Source organism: Prenolepis imparis, unplaced genomic scaffold (assembly GCF_030444845.1).
Source record: "Prenolepis imparis isolate NDT839.2.m4 unplaced genomic scaffold, iyPreImpa1.0 SCAF_8, whole genome shotgun sequence".
Lineage (NCBI taxonomy): Eukaryota > Metazoa > Arthropoda > Insecta > Hymenoptera > Formicidae > Prenolepis > Prenolepis imparis.
The window spans coordinates 11,858,669-11,878,216 of record NW_028141166.1 but is presented as its reverse complement, the minus strand read 5'-3'; the positions used below and the strand labels follow the sequence as shown (position 1 = coordinate 11,878,216).

General features: G+C 29.2%; 2 protein-coding genes across 4 annotated transcripts in view; both read left to right on the top strand.

Annotated features, from left to right (window-relative positions):
• Rgk3 (Rad, Gem/Kir family member 3) overlaps positions 1 to 13,944 on the top strand; it is a 37,735-nt gene extending 23,791 nt beyond the window's left edge. For all 3 annotated transcript variants that reach the window (XM_083044693.1, XM_083044695.1, XM_083044694.1), the window contains exons 4-7: positions 360 to 572; positions 9,415 to 9,497; positions 9,950 to 10,139; positions 10,644 to 13,944. In XM_083044693.1, the coding sequence (XP_082900819.1) occupies positions 360 to 572; positions 9,415 to 9,497; positions 9,950 to 10,139; positions 10,644 to 10,933 (776 nt within the window). In that variant the 3' untranslated portion in view covers positions 10,934 to 13,944. The remainder of the gene's footprint in view (positions 1 to 359; positions 573 to 9,414; positions 9,498 to 9,949; positions 10,140 to 10,643) is intronic.
• A 653-nt stretch (positions 13,945 to 14,597) lies between these two features.
• LOC145939977 (dynein axonemal light chain 1) lies at positions 14,598 to 17,744 on the top strand. Its single transcript, XM_083044696.1, has 4 exons — positions 14,598 to 15,231; positions 15,775 to 16,021; positions 16,992 to 17,269; positions 17,400 to 17,744. The coding sequence occupies exons 2-4, from the start codon at positions 15,823 to 15,825 to the stop codon at positions 17,553 to 17,555; spliced, it is 633 nt and encodes a 210-aa protein (XP_082900822.1). The 5' UTR covers positions 14,598 to 15,231; positions 15,775 to 15,822; the 3' UTR covers positions 17,556 to 17,744.
• The last annotated feature ends 1,804 nt before the right edge of the window (positions 17,745 to 19,548 follow it).

Here is a 19,548-nt window from a genome sequence, read left to right as displayed (position 1 = left end):
GTATAAACAAATATAAATACTAAAACAATTTCAAATAATGAAATATGAATCAAGGAATCTGAAATATGAATCAATTAAATCAAATTCGCATTTTTATAGAAAGACGTTGATAAGATTAATAATGATTGATATTAGTGTCGAAAATAACGTATTATAAAATTTTATTATTATTTATCGTCAAACTTTTAATTACAATAACTAATTATATTCCTATATAACAATTATATTTTCTATATAAATATCTCTACTAATTTATCGTAAGATAATTATATTTTTAATTTTGTATTATCTTTTATATTTATATAATTTAAATCACAATTGAATTAATATTAATACGATGATTTCTTTATGTGCGGCAGGTGTCGTCAACAGAGGGGATTCCTTCCGGAGAAGAAGATCGAGATCGAATTCTCTGGCGCCTGCCGAGCAAGAGAACGAAGTACGGCGATTACCACCTAAGGAAGTCGCATCATACAACGTCGCTATGTTGGGCACAAGAGGAGTTGGAAAAACCGCTCTCATCAGTCAATTTATGACTAGTGAATGCATAAATGCCTATGACAGGCAGAGAGGTAAGTTCTATAATCATGACGTAATATCTGAGGCGATAATAAGAGATGATAAGACTTTAAGAATAAGAAAAAATCTATATTTTTCTTATATTTCTTTATGTTAATTAGCATATTTTCAAAAGATTATAATATTATATTATATTTAGTGTTTTGACAAAATAAAAGAGTTTATATTATTAATCATACACACATGGATTTAATATTACTAATCACTTTTATGATATATTTCTCATAAAACAAATAAATAATAAAATCTTTTTATTTTCAATATTAACTTTGCACATTTTAAAAATATTAATTGTTAGAATATTTAAAATGTTATATAAACAGTTATAAAATAAATTATGGTCTCTTTTCTCTGCGACATTTTTGCTGAAGAAAAAAATTGATACCTCTTAAGAAACTACAGGCAAAAGAAAGTTATAGAAATGCTATAATATCTATTGTGTGTATTCAATGAACAGTTTCCATTGTAGTGAAACTTGTGAAGGAATTACAACTGATCCTGTTAAATAAGAGATAAGTTAAGAAACGCAATACGATCTAAGAGGAGATCTGTAAACATATTTCTGTTCGAAAGCAGCACAAGATTAAATCTCTCAATAAAACATTTTATTACGATCCCATGTAAATAGAGGAATAATGAAATGTGCATAGAGGAAATTGTTGAACATTTCTCGATCGATTCCGTGGTAAATAATCTTTATAGCGATTTTCAACGGTTTACGGTTCGACTGGTTATATCACGCAAGTTTACGTGACGGTCTCCTGTGTGTATTTCGATTGCGCGCTGGTGAAAGATCGAACGCCAGGGCTGCACCGAGAAAAGCGTAGTTTCCAGTTATCTAAGCGCTTTTCGGATTTTCAAGAGATTTCCGCTATTTCTGCTGAATAAATCGAGAACTCGTCAACATTTAAGGCGATACTTTTTGGAACGAGATCAACCATTATTCGATCTGGCGGAAAACAAGGAGAGAATATTTTATGTCTGACTATATATAAGTCTATTTCTCCTGTATTTCCAAGTTATAGAATAATGTTGATTATTTTTATTCTAAAATGGTGAAATATAAAAATAGCTTATACTAAATGAAAAGAAGAATCAGAAATAAGACATCGAAATATATTATATAAATATATTAAAATCCAATTGTTAATGTATTTTAGGAAAAGAATTAGCATATTTTAGATACACGTGAGAATTTTATGTTTGCTGTAAAACATTTTGAAGCTGTCTTGCAATAAATTAGCAAACTTACATTGTTATTTACTATGCACGCAATTTAATACGACATACGTATTTAATATACCAATACAACGTATTTAATATAACAACAAACAATTCTAAAATATCTGTTCTATCTTCTAAAAAAAAAACGTAAGCTTTTTGACGTGATTTTTCGAATCACGCTTCAAATCACACCAGTTCCGTTTCATAGAAATGCTCGCCATTCAGTGTCGATTATTGTCGATTACGAAAGTGTCAGCAACGTTTTGCATAATATAGAATTTGCGTAGGGGGGTATCTAGGTCGAGGATCGTATACCGTCTCGACGACGATTAGCGTTTTCGCTTTGTCAACCAGCCGCTCATCTTTGTGGTTTCCACCTGTTAAAACAGACGAGATAATTTTTTCATGGTTCGATCTCTCCTTACCAATTTTAATTATTATATTTTTTTCATTAATTTTGATACAACAGGCATATCTTTCAATCGTTATTATAACTGATCATTATTGAGATAGAAATTAGTTTTATGTAGATATTCAGAAAATGTCTTTAAACATGTCTTTAAAAAATCTACTTATAAAATTGTCAAATTTTATAAGATAAATGTATACATATATAAAGTCAAAGTTCGTTTGAGACTCACAAATTTCTATTTAAAATATAATTTTTTAATTTCAAATTACAATTGGATACTATTATCTATCATGTTTCCTTGATTTAAATAAACTCGTTATTTCATGGCGTAATACGTCATGTTATCGAAATTACTTTTTCCTAATTAATTATTCTTTTTATGAAAACTATCGCTTCCTTATAAAATATGATTTAATATTCGCGATATTAATTATAATTAATCGCGCAAATTTTTGATCGTAATTTTCCTCACGGTTTTTTCTTTTTTGTTAAAACATTTTCTTGCGACTCTTTCATTGATACTTAAGTATGATAAGCGAGATGGTCGGGGCTTTGTTCCAGTTAGATTCAATACGCGTTTGGCGACATCATCCGGCACTATTACGATCGATATTTACGCGAGCTATCAGACAATGAGATGTCCTCGCGTGGTAGAGAAAAAAAATCTGCGTTTTCTTCTCTCTATTCCTTTTCATTCAATTTTATTTACATTTTTTTTTAAATACACATATTCCAATATAGAAAGGAATTTTTTTTATTTATGTCCAATGTGAAAAATTGTTTTTAAGAAAAAGATTCACATTCCATTAGCTTTGATTAGTTGATTGTACGGCGCTTTCGTAATTTAATTAATAATTTAATCATGATACTTAATTTATTCTCACGTAATTATGCACATTTATCGAGTCTTGTTATTGCTCGCACATCAAAATCTTTCGCTTATTAACCTTAATTATTGCTTTTTTAAAAATATTTTTTAAATAGTACGATGTAAATTATCTAACAAGAATATGTTTTTAAAATAGAATATGTATGTGTCCTTTGTGCGTGGCACGTATTCGGCGTTTATCTTGTATCTCAAAGTGAGTTCATAAGTACATTTTAATTACCGGAATTATAATTATGTTTAGTGTGATAACACATGTGATAAACATATATACGGATGCGTGTGTATACGGATTATGTTCACATTATAACGCATAATGGCCTCATAATAATTCGATGAGCCTATCAGATATGCGCGGAATGACAGAGTAGTGTGTATATGACATTCTATGTAGTTAATCTCACAAATCTTGTTACAAACTATAAGGCGCATTATTGTTCATTATATTGCTTCAGTTTTCGTAATTAGATACTTGATAATTAAAGGGCATGTCAATTATATGTCTGAATTATTAACAATTTTAATAACTAATAATTGGTCCATATTAATTACATATAAGCGTTTATATGTTCTCAAATTAATTTGCATTCATTTGAGTCAATTAATCTATGTACCTAACAATATTGCTATATATGTAAATTATTAAGATTTTAGAACTATGTCTTAATTGCTTGTAAGTGTAAGAGAAAAATTAATATTGGACGCTTATAAATATCGCGTGTTTATTTGTGAATACAATCAGAATTTGCATAAAGTGGAACAATTTGCGAAAGCAAGTCGGAGTAAAATCAAGGCGGAAGTTAGTTTCACGATCAATGCATAAGCTTTGAGGCAAATGTAAAAGATTCGTCAGGTCATCTCGAAAAGATCAATTGAATCATTATATATATGAGATGATTAATGGTGGCTACAATCGCGTTCAGGATATTTGATAATAAAATCGAAGAGAAGATACACTGTGGTCTTTGATGGAATTTTAATTTTGCAAGCTTTAACAAAGTAATTTTAATTAAAATTGATATTAAAACGTTATTGAAGTGATTTATGCATTTATAAGCTTTCTTAAAATAGAGCATAACCGCTGAGAAAAAAATTGGAAATCTTTAAATTATAAATAATACATTTTTTTAAAACTTTATAACTTAATTTTAAAATGTGCAATTCAAATAATTAAAGTACATAATAAAAAATCATTCTTTTTTAACTGAGTTTTTTTACCAGTTTATACGTCTGCATATGGTTTTTGTATACTGTGTAAAAAGTTTTATTTATTTATTTTATTTATTTAGGGTATAAAAATGGATTAAACAGATTAAATTTATGATCTGCAGGAAACAAAATTTTGCAACTAGTTTAAGAAATACATTTAGATTGCATGACAAACATTCAAATAAATGTTGTTATATGACTGTGTCTAGTGAACAAGATGAGCAAACTTCAGAAACTTACAAGCGTAAAGTTACATAGTGAAGTTCTAATCCTTTAACAAAACTTAGCTTTCTAGACATAAGCTGGTGTTAGAATCTTAATCCATTAAAAACTTGTTGAACATTCTCTTATATGACAGATGTTTTTACATATAACAAAATAATTTTTTAATATTAAAATGTCGCAGTGTTATAATAATGTATAATCTCATATGTAATTCTTTTAAAATCAGTATATTATTACTAATAAATAATAGTTTCAAAAGTGCAACATTGCAACAGTGAAATTTCAACACTGAATCTCTGAAAATATAATAAAAAAACAGTGATAGTAACTGTTTTAATCAACGATATTTAAAAACAAATGTCTGTATTATATATTTTAGTATTTTTATCGAAATAGTTAGATAATAATAAATATTTTCTCAGAAATAAAACAAGCACAAGTGAATGGTATAAAAGACCAAATAACAGGAAATAAAAACAAAAATAGTTTGGTACTGCCTACAGTTGGGTACACAATTTCCGTGCGGTGTACGTGATTCTATTCCAATATTCTATTTTATATTGCTGCGTTTCACGATCAAAATTGAATCGCTCATCAGCTGACGCAAATACAAAAAAAATTTAGCCTGATGTCAAATTTCGCGTGATAATTTTGTTGCAAATCGAGATCGAGGTCAAGAGACGACTCGCCGATCGAAAGAGAGAGAAGTAGATTGATGCATGTTATGATCCGAAGAGCAATTTTAATTGAATGTCATGGCTCATTTTTTATCGATAGTCTTTCTCTCCCTTGCTTCCTATGATCTAAACCTAAAGAGTAATTAAACCAAAATTAAAATTATAATCAGACCAAATTTTATTTTTTATATTTGAACTTTTAATTGTGAAAGAGTCTGATGTATATCTCTTGTCAATAATAATAAGATAATGAAAATAATATACATTAATCTTGAATTAAATTATTAAGTGTCGCAAGATAAACTACGTGATACAAATTGATGCGATAGTTCTCTGTTTTTTATTTGAATATTTTTTATAACAACTAAATATTATAATATGATTCTTTAACATATGGGATTATTATTTTTGAAATTAGAGAATTTCTCTTTCTGGCATGGTCTTCTCAATTTTCCTGGCATATTTGCGACTTTATAAAATTTTCAAGTCTCAATGATTTATATTTACGTCATACATTTGATGACCCTGCTATATCATTCGCGTTTCAGTCTGCACAAAGCATTTTGTTCAGATAAATTTGCTTTCCGAATTGCGGCGTCCTGCGTGACTTTGCGTGGAAAAGGGAGCAACGCGCTCGCGTTCGTCTCGAGTGTGTGCGAATCGATGGTGAATACATGCGCCTCGAAAAGCAAGCGAAACGATTTCCACGAAGGTATAAAAAAGAAAAGTGCAAGAACAAGCCGCTCGGAAATAGCCGCGGTTAATTTTGCGCCCGCTCCATGCTATAAACGTACATCATAGAGGGTTCGCGTCTGTTCATCGTCTCTTCTTCTACTCGCTCTTCGTTGAGTCTCTTCACCCTTTTTCTTTATTTCCTTCTCTCTCTTTCTCTCTCTCTCTCTCTGAATCTCTCTTTTTTAGATATTCTTTTTTTTGAAAAAAAAAAAAAAGAAATGTTGCTTCTTCTTCGCGAGAGTATGACAGAAATTAATATTTACTGCAATGTTGATACATACTGCAAATATACATATATATTTAGCAACTTTATGGAATGTAGTTATTATATTAATACAGAATACAGAAAATTAATTAATAAATAACATTTTTATATTAGCCTTTAACTTAAATTAATTATTATAATAGATTTATAATAATTATCGAGCATTAATAATTGTGTTTATTATAGATGTAAGATTAAATTAGCAGTTTATAATAAGATTTTAAAATTTTAATTATTTGAAAAGTATTTAACAAACAGAAAGTTATTCAAGTTGAAACAGAAAATGTAAAATAATGATATTTATTAATGAAATTCAATGTCAAAATGAATAACTTTCAAAACGTTAAAGTTGATTGTAAATTAACTTTAACGTTTTAAAAGTTATTCATTTTAAATAACTTTCAAACGTTAAAGTTGATTGTAAATTAAGTTTGATTACTTGCTAGCAAAAACATATGGTTGTTATTAAATTTTATATATATAAAATAGGATTCGGTATATTAAATAGTCGTCGGTTATTTGTAAAAATTGCGGACTTGAAAGGGAATTTCTCATTGATCGTTTGAGCATTTTATGCAGTTGCGATAATTAAAAAAATAATTGTAAATTTTTTTGAGCGTTTAAAAAATCAATAATTTGTACTCACAAAAAGAAATATTACGGTGCGCGCTTGCGCTTGCGTTTTACCGGTATTTTCACGATATTTATTCGCAGTTCAGCGCGATCTTGCAACCCCAAAATGTCAGTCCTCTCTTGCTTTCATGATATTCCCGTCACGGCTGTCAATCGAACTTGTATCTGAACGTTAATCACTTTATATTTCCATATGCACAATTTTGAAATAATAACTTTGTGAAAAAAATATATTGAAAACTTGCGTTTACATAGCAAAATAGTATACATAATATATATAAAAAAATATTATGTTTATCAATATATAATCCTTTTTTTCAGAATAATTCGACAAAAGAAGAGCCAATGTTGCTAATATCATCTTTCTCGTTTACTAACTCTTGTGTCATGCTTCTTGCTCGAGCAATCGAAAGATGTGTATCATTTCAACCTCCTTTTATTTCTTTCTCGCGATACTGGATACATATCCATCAACTCGATCATGTCTGACCGTTAACCTCCATTTTCTGGCAATCGCCAGACGCACAAAACTCCACGTTACAAATTTACGTCGACATTTTGAGGAATATTCTATGATTCTGAAAATTTATTTCGCGTTGCAGTTTTTAGAATGAAAATCTGCTGCAATAAATCGCAAGTTACAATAGCATTGAAAGCGAACGAAAAATTGAATCGTATAATACTGAATAATTAATGACTAAAAATTTGGAAAATGTTTTCATCAGAGTTACATTATTATTTAAAAATATATTTTTATTGTCACACACAGTCATATTTTTCTTTTGCTTTTCATTTAGAATTTAATGTATTATATTATTTATAATGTAAATAAATAAAATATTCTATTCATTTATTGTTGCAGAAAAATTGCATTTTATAGAATGCAAAGTAATTTCTTATTTATTTTTACTATTAGCCAATTTCTAGTTTATTTAACAAAACTAATATATTTTGCATTTAAACATTGAATTGATGTGGAATTGTATTGATGTTTACAAGTCGAAAAGAAAATAGAGAATAAATATATTACTAGAAATTTTTGCAAATTATGAATCTATTGTATCGAATTGATACGAGCTATTAATAACTCGTATTTATCAAGATTTAATTAGAATTATTTTTGTTTAAACACTAAATTCATTACAGTATAATATTACAATAACATATTTCGAGTTGCCTACGTAATGAAAGCTAAATGATTAATTAAAATTCCGAACAAATATATTCTATACGTAATATACGCTTTCTTTTTTTAATATATGCGTATATTGTTTGTATATTTTGCATAGCGTTTGCAGTAGAAACAAACCAGAAAATTGGACGCTGAGAAAAGGCAAATAAATATGTTATAATATGAAAGCAGCTGAAAAAATGTGTTAGCACACACGCATGACTATATTTTGTATAAATGAATGCGCGTGTGTTTGTGCTTAGTGTAACAGCAGCAGAGAAATATTAGATTAAAAATTTTTAGTAGAATATAAATGGATTTTAAATAAATTATTTATTTACTATCACTATTTTATAGCATTAAAATTAGGTATGTTATGTACTGTGTAATATATATAAAACAAAAAGAAAATTTTTTATTATAATACGTATAATTTTACAATTAGTATATATGCTCTCTATATTTAAAAAAGAAAGATATAAATTTTAGTATTTATACACAGATATATAATACTTTTGTGCTGTTTCTGACTCTATGTTTTTGGCGCCTATGCTTGACAGAAACGTCCATTATTGATGACACTCGTTGGCTGCCGCGGAACTGCATCTCTGAAGAAGCAAGAGTCGTTGAGTCGAAAAAAATCGGTTAGGACAACGACACCCGAACGACTTTCTGACGTCATTGACGCTGTTTCGTTAGCAGGCTAAAATCAATCGGTGATGCTCTTGACAAGCGAAGCCGTAGACGCATTTAGAGACATAAGATTACGTCGGCTCTCTCTTTCGTCACATGTTCGCGTTTATTCTGCTCTGGTAGTTTCTCTCTGGAAACTGGTTTATTCGCGGCTTTGATTATTTTTTTATCATTGCTTTCATTTCGAGAGAAGGAGATGAGAGCAAGAGAAGGAAAAGATAAATGAATCGATAAAGCTTTAGTGATTCCTGTTTTTTTTCCTTTTTTCCCTCTCGTCCATAAATAAAATAGTGAAAAACATAGTAATTAAAACGCTTTGTATCCTATAATCAATGTATTACATATTATAATATGCAGAGGATGAGAGAGGGGGGGGGGAGACAAATAAATTCAATTATTTATTTGAAGATTTAATAGAGAACACACAGAGGATATATATTACTAATTTATTTGTTAGGAAATAAAATAAGACATTTTTGTTATAAGCTTCTTTTTTGATATTAGAATTTAGAGTGGCTTTCTAATTTTTAATAGTGGTATTATATATTTACTATATTTACTATATATTAATTACACACACATACATATATTATGTGTGTGTGCGTATATGTATATCTCTTTATTTCTCTTCAGGCATTATACAATATTGAAAATATTCTTTCTAAGCTTTTGGAGATATTAATTATTTTTTTATTTTTATTGCAGATGTGCCGAGTGAACAATCCGTTTTTGTGATGCTAAATGGAGAAGAAAGCGAGCTTAAATTTTTAAACATTGCTAATCTAAAGGTGAGGAACCGTCTCTGTATTTATCATACACAAAACATGCATTTTAAAATGTAAAAGTAGAATATAATATCAAACCAGTATATAAAAATATCTGAAGACATTTTTGTCACATACATAAATTAAAATTGAAGTTAATAGCAATTGCTAAGGTTGTAATGTAATGCTATAAATTTATTTACTTTGAATAAATTAAAAAATTCGAGTAATAATAAATTGCAGTAATAATAAAAAGAAATAAAGAAAACAAAACAAATGATAGAATTAAATTAAATTAACAGATAAAAAGGAGAAGTTTTATAGATTGCGTTTTAATTCTTAATTAAGCACATTTCAATTAAAGTTCACTTTTTATCTTATTTTCTAAGAACAGACGAACGTAAACAGAGAGTCTAGAATTTTCTGTTAATTAGATAAATTTGATTCAAGTCGATATTATTAATTTGATTTTGCAGACCGAATTAGAAAAAACGCCGTTACCGGACGCCTTTGTTGTAATGTATTCGGTGATCGACAAGGCGTCCTTTCAAAGAGCCGAGGAATATCTCGCTCGACTTCACGATCAAGATCTTCTTCGTGGTAGACCGGCTATTCTGGTCGGGAACAAGGTCGATTTGGTTCGTTCTAGAGTGGTTTCGCCCCAGGGTAAGAGGCGGAACATCTTTCTTTTTTACACGTACATTTTTTTACATGGTTAAACGATTTTGTGATATTTTATAAAATCGATTGTTTAGTTAACGTGATATGGTACGGATACCTCAAATTCTAAGATAAAAATAAGATAACCGTTTATCTGTGACGCTTATAATATTTATTTCAAATATTTTTATTTTTTTTATTAACTTTCTTCTCTCTCTCTTCTCTCTCTCTTATCAATTTATTATAAAATAAATTATATTAATATGTTAAAATTAAATTCTACAATAGATTTAATGAAGCTAATATTCTATTTTAGCTTCCCCCCCCCCCATATCGGAAATACATTATTTTATCTGCAAACAAAATATTTTTTTTTTTTTCATTAAATTTAAGACATGAGATTATTTTAGATTCTCTATATTAAAGATGAGGAATATTATTTTAAATATAGTTTCCTATTTCAACTGTGATTTTTCATATTATTCCAAATATCTGGATTGTGCATTGCAGACGGAAAATGTTTGGCTTGCACCTACCGAGCGAAATTCGTCGAAGTATCGGTGGGCATCAATCATAACGTCGACGAGCTCTTGGTCGGTATACTCAATCAGATTCGTTTGAAAGTAGTCCAAGGTAACCAGGAACACCGGAACAGTAGTGGCGGCAGCGAAGGCAGCGGCCACTGGTACAAATCTAGAGGTGTCGTGCGCGCCAGCATGAAAGCCAGACAAATGTTGACCTGGCTGTTCGGCAAGGAGGATAGCAAATTCAAGAATTGCGAGAACCTTCACGTACTTTAAATCACAGCGATTTGAGAATTTGCCCGACTTCTGTTTTATTAGTACGTAAGTATACAACACGCATGACTTCTGGAACTTTTTTCTCGAAGAAAATTCTATTAAAATTCACAAAGTTCTTGAGAACTGAAGGAAGGAATTTCTATCCGTCGGGGAAGACAAAGTAAGACTTGTGAGAATGTAGTCTGAATGAATAGAACGAATGTGTCTCTCTGACTCAAGAAAATCTAGTTTAAGATTCTGAGTCAAACTGGAATCTTCACGATAGTGCGCGAGAGTATTTCGTTATTCTGTATAGGAAGAACAAACGGTCCGAGGACCAAAATGGATATAATTATTGGATGAACGAAGTGCCAATTAGTGAAAATTAACGGCGTTTAGGGGATGATCCGTGAAAATGTTGCTCGAATCCGTGCTCATTTAACTGGAATTGCCTGAGAAATGTGAGCGATTAATCCTTTCAGTCCCAGGTGTGGCAGATAATTGCTTTTCAGCAACTTTAATAGTCGACATAAATTTTGTCTTTATATAAAAATGTTTGCGCGCGTAATTCTCCTTTCCTTTGAAAGATTAAATATTAAATTATTCATTAAAAATATTTTTTTATTCACGCGATGCTACGAGAATATTCAAATAATTTAGGATGTTTAAATAATTCGTACATAAATTTTTCTCAAAAATAATTTGGGACGGAAAAGGAGTTAACGTTCTGATAAATCTGAAGACAAAAGTAAGAATTGTAAGAATGTAGTCTGAATGTATAAAACAAATGTGTCTTTCTGACTCAACAAAATGCTTAAGGTTCTCAGTCAAACATGGAGTCTTCACAATAGTGTACGAGAGTAAGTTCATTATTCTGTGCAGGGAAAACGAATGGTCCGAGGACCAAAATGGATATAATATATTGGGTAAACAAAGTTTATAAAATATGAAGAAATTTTATCATAACATTTTTCGTTAGTATTCTAACGAAAAATGACCTATAATATAATGAGCGAAATGGACGCATTTATATGTCGCACCACTGAAACTAGTAGCCCTTAATAATGCAATCAAAAGTTCAAATCAATCATGACGATAAGAAAGAATCAAACTGGACCATGGCGTGAACTAGAGTCGCTCTATTAAATTTACAATCTTACTGTATAATAAGACCAATTACACACACTTAATCTTTCTATTTAGTACGTACGTGTACGCGTATACCCGCAAACAAAACATTCTATATAAATATACACACATGTATCCTTAATCCCCCGTTTACAACCTAGATAACACAAAAATGTCAAAAGACATCTTAAAAATTTCTATTTGTCTAAAGGACGATGTCTTTAAGTCGTTTTCTAGACATCTTTTAGGAACACGTGTTGTCTGGGGAGTGTCGATTCTACTACTATGACGACATTATGTTGTTGGAAATAAAATAGCGCTGCTATTCTTGCATCGTTAAATTGGCTTACATCGCGAGTGTCATTAATTTCTCGCGTTCCAATGGACTTCTTCCTGTGCAATGACTTTTGTTATTGCGTTGCGGCCAAACTTTATGCTCTATATGCTAATAAAGTTTTGTACAGAAAAGTTACTTTGCCACACATTTAACATTTACATACATTTATTACTCTTAAGAAAGACATAGTGTATAAAAAACTAACTACTATATGTTAAAACTAAAATATTTGTTATGTTATTGATATAGGTCGAATCTATACATTGTGTAAGGTTCTTATCACTTGTATTACAAAGTAGACGTTTGATTTCGTATTTTGATATCAAAGATGTGTTAAGAATTATATGATACAACTGCATATCAGATAACTTTTAATTAGCAGTTTGCGCGACGTCTGATTCTATCAATTCCTTAGTCGAATATTTTATTAATTACATTATTTATATCAATTATTTTGTACTTATTGATATAGCAAATAATATGTAATTTGATAATGTAGCGTTTTGTATGCAACATTATGTCGCAGCGAGGATGAAATTTATCGTGTTTCGTGTTTTATTCGCGCCTGTCGCGATAAAGAATGAAAATATTGTGTAGTTACATATGTAAACTGTAGACTTCTGAGAAGAAAAATATCCTTTTCGAATCTTTAAGGAGAAAGGAGGAAGAGTGTCTATAAAAATCTGTCTATTTTCTGCGATCTCTATGCCTGTATATCCGAATTATATCAATGTAGCATATAAAATCAGAATGGCGCTTACATGACGAGAACAATGCATTAACTTTGACGTGCAACTTTGTCCTTCTTGTGAATATTTCATCGTCCGCCGACTATATAAACGAGAAATTAACGTTTCGGATTTACAGTAGGAAATTATAACGCACTTCCTTTCTCTCGTTATACAAACACATTTTGAAGTGTTTCTTGTCTCTTGATGAACCAAATAAAAATTAAGAAGTTTTCTCCGGCATTCTTCGTTCTCGTCGCCGTCATCGTTATTCAATTAATCAATTGTTAAGTGCGAGTTGTGACGAATACGCTGTGTGAATAATGAATTTAAGTATTTATCTCCAGATGTCTGTTAAACGAGAAACCGAAGATTCTTACCAAGTGCCTTTGCGTATTTTTGTAATTTAAGCTAACTCAGTGTAAGCCCCATGAGTATCGTATATACTGTATAATCTATTATTATACATATTATATTACGGATATATTTATTTGTTGTTAATTTATCATGTTACCTGCGAGATCGCGCCGCATTATACATATACTCGGCGAGCGTAACTTTTCTTTCAATGTATAATGAACTTTATTTTAGATTTCCATTTTAAAGCTCATTAAAACGTGATATTTAAGAAGTGACAAGCAATTTCTTCCCAATAAAATCTTGCAATTAAAGTTACGCCGCCGAATCAATTTCCTCGTTCGTTCGTGCCATTACTGTCGTTCGCGTCTCTTGAAAGCTGTGGATGTAATTTAGTATTAAAGTTGTCATTGTGTCTGTTCGCTGTAATACGTGACGTGACAATACTGCCAGTCCTTTGGTTAATAAAATGCTGAGAAAAATTCTGCTGCAACAATTCGATATCACGATATAAACAAGAATTTCGGAAGCTTCGATTGCTTGATTCTAAACATTTTTACATAATATATGAATCATGCTGTTCATATTATCAACAATGCATCCATTTATTAATATGTAAATTTATAGATTCATATGTTTGTTAATTTAATCTGTTGATTAAACAGCGAGTTCTTGTTTAATTTCAAGTTGATTCTCTTTTTTCTAAATAAAACACGTAACGGTATTAAGATAATTGAATTAGAATCAAATTATCAATTAGAATCAAAGGAAGACATAATTCATATGTACATACCAATAACAAAATCTAATGCTTATTTTAAATTCTAAAATTTGAGATTAATTATCAAAATATTTAGTACTTATTGTTAATGTAATTATAAGATATCCAAAGTTCCTCGAGCATCACTTACAATAGAGTTTCAAGACTGGCGAATCTTTTGATTATATTAATGACTTAACAATAGAATCTTTTTTTAAATTTTTTAACTTTAAATTTCCAACGCTTAGAAAAACAAAATAAAACTAATTTAAAAAGAATTGGAACAAATAATAATTTTTTTTTCTTATAAGTTGATTGTAAATTTGTCAAGAATTCTTAACAAATATTTTCTTATCACAAATTTAAATTTCAAAACACGTCATAATGATATAATAAGGTTATAATTTATTAATACATTCAATTCCTTAATTCTTATTAATTCTTCAGAGTTTCATCGCACAAGAAAAATCAACTGATTTATAGATCTAGCTATATATGAAGCAGCGTAGGTTTTTACGCAATTATTATTAGCACTACTTCTTTACCACGTGGAGGAATTAACACCTATTATAGAAAGCACACTTCTAACATGCATTTTTCTTAGACCCTTGCTTGTTTTTTTCCCCCCGAGCCAATATCTATCGTAAATCGTTGATATCGCGACGCTTTGTTAATAAATACTCGCGCCAGACGCATGCGCTTTCCACATTGATTATTTTACCTGGTGCCAGATATTGCCTGTCGTTAACCAGGCAGATTGCCATGCGACCAAGAAAAACAAGTTTTCGTAACCTCGAATGTACGTTTATGAATGTGATCAACGTTGAACACGAACGCTCTGGTACTTAAGAAACCCATAAAGGATGCATCTGACAAATGCATCGAATTGGCTGCGGTGTTTTATCAAAGATGCATAATGCTGCTATTTATCAACATAAAAGGATGTAAAATTGAACACTTTTAATATATATACATATATATTATATGTATACACACACACATACACTAGGTAAGAGAGAAAGAAGAAAGGCAGAGAAAAAAAAGAAAAGTTTATATATATAAGATAATTATAAATATGTTAAAATGTACAAACATGTGAAATAGATGCATGTATTGAACTTTCTTTGATATTCGAATGCAGCTTTGCTGCATTTATATAATGATTTATCAGTTACAAACTTATTGTTAGTATGCAAAAGAATCGTAATGATACATTAATTTTCCCAATTGCCATGATGAAATGTGGCGAAATAATAGAAGAAATTAAATTTTTATTTTAAAACTATTTTTCAGCGTTAATTATTATTAGTACAGCTATTATTACAATACTGTTTTAATCAATGATCCAGTTAATATACTAATGAGATATTTTGATACATTAGTAATTAATTATGTTCATGCATTCATGCATTAAAAACACTATTGATTTTCTATATTGTTATACTTATATTAATATTATCTATATAATATTTTACCATACATATACGCAAAAATATGTGATCTAATATTTTTATTATATTAAATAATCATATGCAAAAAATATATATTTTAGATATTTTTTGGAAATTTTTATCAATGTCCGGAAGATAAAATATTATTTATGGCATCTGGAAAGCCAACCACGTGCAAAGAAGCTATACGACGATGGGAAGAGGAAACCGGGCAGGAAGCAGCTACGGCAACAGAAGTAATTTTAAGTTTTCAATGGCCACCAATAGAAAAGATGGATAATGCATTAGCTGTTTTAGCCAATTGTGAGAAACTCTGTCTGTCCACAAATATGATTGAGAAAATTGCAGGTAAAAAATATGCTGCACTTTCTTTTGTTGAATCATATGTATGTATGTACATACTTATACTTGTCATTTTTAACAAATAATTAGATGATATTAACCGCAAATTAGAATTTTCAATTATTGTTACTATATTAGTAAAATTATTTATTTATCTGAGTTTAGTACAGTTATTAAATTAATTACATTTTTTTATTAATTAATGTGTCTAAAAAGCGACGTATATATTCTTCTCCAAAATGATTCAAAGATGATTTGTAATGTATAAGTTGTAAAGACGAAAACTTTTTGAAATTATGCCTTTAATATTTTCATTGTTATCTTGCATCCATTAATTCAACGATTATTATGAATTGATTTATTTATGTATATTACGATATATTTTACATACCGCATCAGAGCAATATTTATTCGAACTTCTATTAATTGCCGGATGCATAATGCATATCTAAGCGAATGGTTGTCTCAGTAACGCGATGCAAATATGATTATGAATTTCATGTCATTATACGAATGGATCGCGCGAGACATGCATTAACATTTTCAATTGTTACTAATTTGCTTATTGGAGATTATTAATGTCACTGTCCATTATATAATCTGTTGTAATGTCGAGCGACAATTATTCGATCGCTAAGACATTTCCAACACTTAATAAATGCTTTTGCAATATTAGTATATTTTACAAATTTTCAATATTGTTTTTAAATATACATTTAAATATACATTTTATAATTTTTTTATATTAATTATCGTCATAATATGATTTATGCAATATTTAATATATTGATTTAATATATTTATGATTTATATATATATTGATTATATATATATTTAATATATATATTGATTTAATATATTGATACATATATAGATTGTAATGATTCTAATTATAGAGTAAGAACTATAATTTAATAGGGATGATTTCATATATAAATATTAAAATTAATTTTTTTAAATATGTCATTTTTTCTAGGCATTGGCAGTTTAAAAAATTTAAAGATTCTATCGTTAGGTCGTAATTTAATCAAAGGCTTCGCCGGTCTTGAAGCTCTGGGTGATACTCTCGACGAACTTTGGATTTCTTATAATTGTATTGAGAAAATGAAAGGAATTCAAGTAATGAAAAGTCTTCGTGTACTTTATATGTCCAATAATTTGGTACGAGAGTGGAACGAATTCGCTAGATTACAAGAACTTCCAAATCTTCGGGATCTAGTTTTCGTCGGCAATCCGTTGTATGAAAGTCACGAGGTATTATTCATTAATATGTTCTTCAATACATATCGTGAAACAAAATTTTCTTATATATAACGTCTAAATTATAATTTCTGGATTTTAAATTATTAAAAAAGGAGAGAAGGAAAAGATTATCTTTTTTAAGGTAGAGCAATGGAGAATCGAAGTTGCGCGACGTTTACCAAGTTTGGAGAAGCTCGATGGTGAACCTATAATACGAACAGAAGAAAATCCAATCTCGATTCAATCAGCCAAAACTGATAGTCCATCGCATGATTTGCTTGAACAAGAACCTAATTAATTTTTTGACAACATATTTTACATTTCTCTTATATCTTCCATAAACAATTTATTGATTTATATTTATATTCGCTATCATATAATATTAACATCTCTTAATTAATAATGTGATCACAAGCTTGCAATCAGAGAAAATTCTTAATCATTCAAATTGTCATAAATCAATAAATCACGCAAATGTACATTTATATTAATTTATTCGTCTCACAATACAAGACAGATCGTATATACGTTTTGGTGGTTGAAAAAGGTTGAAAAAGCAAATACAGTAGAGTTCGATTGGATTCGATGCACGAAATATATCGAGGATCAGACAGACGAATCTTCGAAGACTGCTCTTCATCATCGTTTGCTTCTTTTTTTTTTGTCTTTTCTTTCGTCATACAAGGCGTGCGAAATATTGAAATGTGTTACGCGGGACGCTCATTTGTATAATTATCGTATTTTTTTTGTGTAATTACGTAATAAAGTGCGCTCACGCGCGCGTAATGCGTGCATTAGAAAAATTGACATGTGTGTGTGTATGTGTGTGCGTTCGGCTGAATTCTTATTTGTCTTTCCGCCCCATTTTTTTATTTTTTGGTTCTTTACAAGATTGATTTGTTCGCGTTGTCAATTTTATTCCACACATCGATGATATATAATATATAATAATACTTTAAACCTATGATCTCTTTTACATAAATATACATTATTTGATCACTCGGTTTAAATTATTTATAATAGTTATTACAAACGAATAAAAATCTCATTGAACTTGCTTGGCATATTTGATAAGACATAATATTTTTATAAGTGGATACTTCACATTTTGAATAGAATTAATATTTGGCTCATGGAGCCAAATTAATAAAATTGCATTTTGAAAAATTAATATTAATTTTGCTTTTTAATAGTGTAATTATTTTATCTGATTATCACGGGCGTCATATGTACGAGCTTTAACGTTAGTCACGAAGAATTCGTCAAATTTGCGTCGAAAAGTTGAAAAGTCTGCATAGAATATCAAATTAATAGAAAAATCATATGCTGAGGACAATGTATACAGAGAGATTTTTAAACGAAAATTACATTACATTTTTAATAATGGTTCGTTCGAAAATAGATTTCGTATCTTTGAAACATTCTTGAATTTCGTGTCTTTCTTTCGATGCTGAAGAGATTGTAGAGTAACTTATCTGAAAGGTGAGTCTCTGTTTTTTCGCACAAGCAGTACGTTCAACGAGAAAAGTCATAATTAGTCCTCCAGGAGATATAGAATTATGTAGATGGTGAAAAGATAGAAAGAGACTTTAGTCAATGACTAACAAGAATAAGAAAAATATCATATATCGATCCTCTCGGTTCGATCCGTCGAAACGACACCGAAAGCGGCGCGACTGCTTTCGGGGAGAAAAATACATTTTTAAATTACTAGAAATTAATTATAAATTATTAATTATATTAATATAAATAATAAATATATAAATAGAAGTTTTTAAATTATTAGAAAATATATTACATAAATTTAATTCTAGTAGATTAACAAATATTATATAATTAAATATTTTTTTCGACAGAATAATATTAAATTTTGATGTGTTTTTATATTATTGACGATTTTATTTATCTTTAATAATTTAATTAGTCTAATCAATATCTTAAGTTAGATAATAATGCCATTATTCGTTGTGCGTTGCATTTTCCGAAGGAAAGAAAAATTTAATACGATTTAATTATTTCATATACATATATTTTTTAATTTAGGAGAATAATAAAGAGATTAATATTGTATTTTCCTCCCAGCTTTGTCGTGAATTTGCATAATTAAAATGGAAATTTTCATGAGTAATCTCGATGACTTTCTTTCTTATACAAGCTGTTTGCGAAAATAATTCGATTTACAGGAAATCATCATATATTTTTATGGCATATATTTATACTTCTATTTATATCATGAAAATTTCCAATTTTTATTCGCAATTGATACTCGACAGACGAAAGTGAAGTTGCTC

Coding starts and splice junctions, on each gene's coding strand:
- LOC145939977 (XM_083044696.1), top strand. CDS start 15,823: ATGGCATCTGGAAAGCCAACCACGTGCAAAGAAGCTATACGACGATGG. Junction 16,022..16,991: donor TATGATTGAGAAAATTGCAG/GTAAAAAATATG, acceptor CATTTTTTCTAG/GCATTGGCAGTTTAAAAAAT. Junction 17,270..17,399: donor CGTTGTATGAAAGTCACGAG/GTATTATTCATT, acceptor ATCTTTTTTAAG/GTAGAGCAATGGAGAATCGA.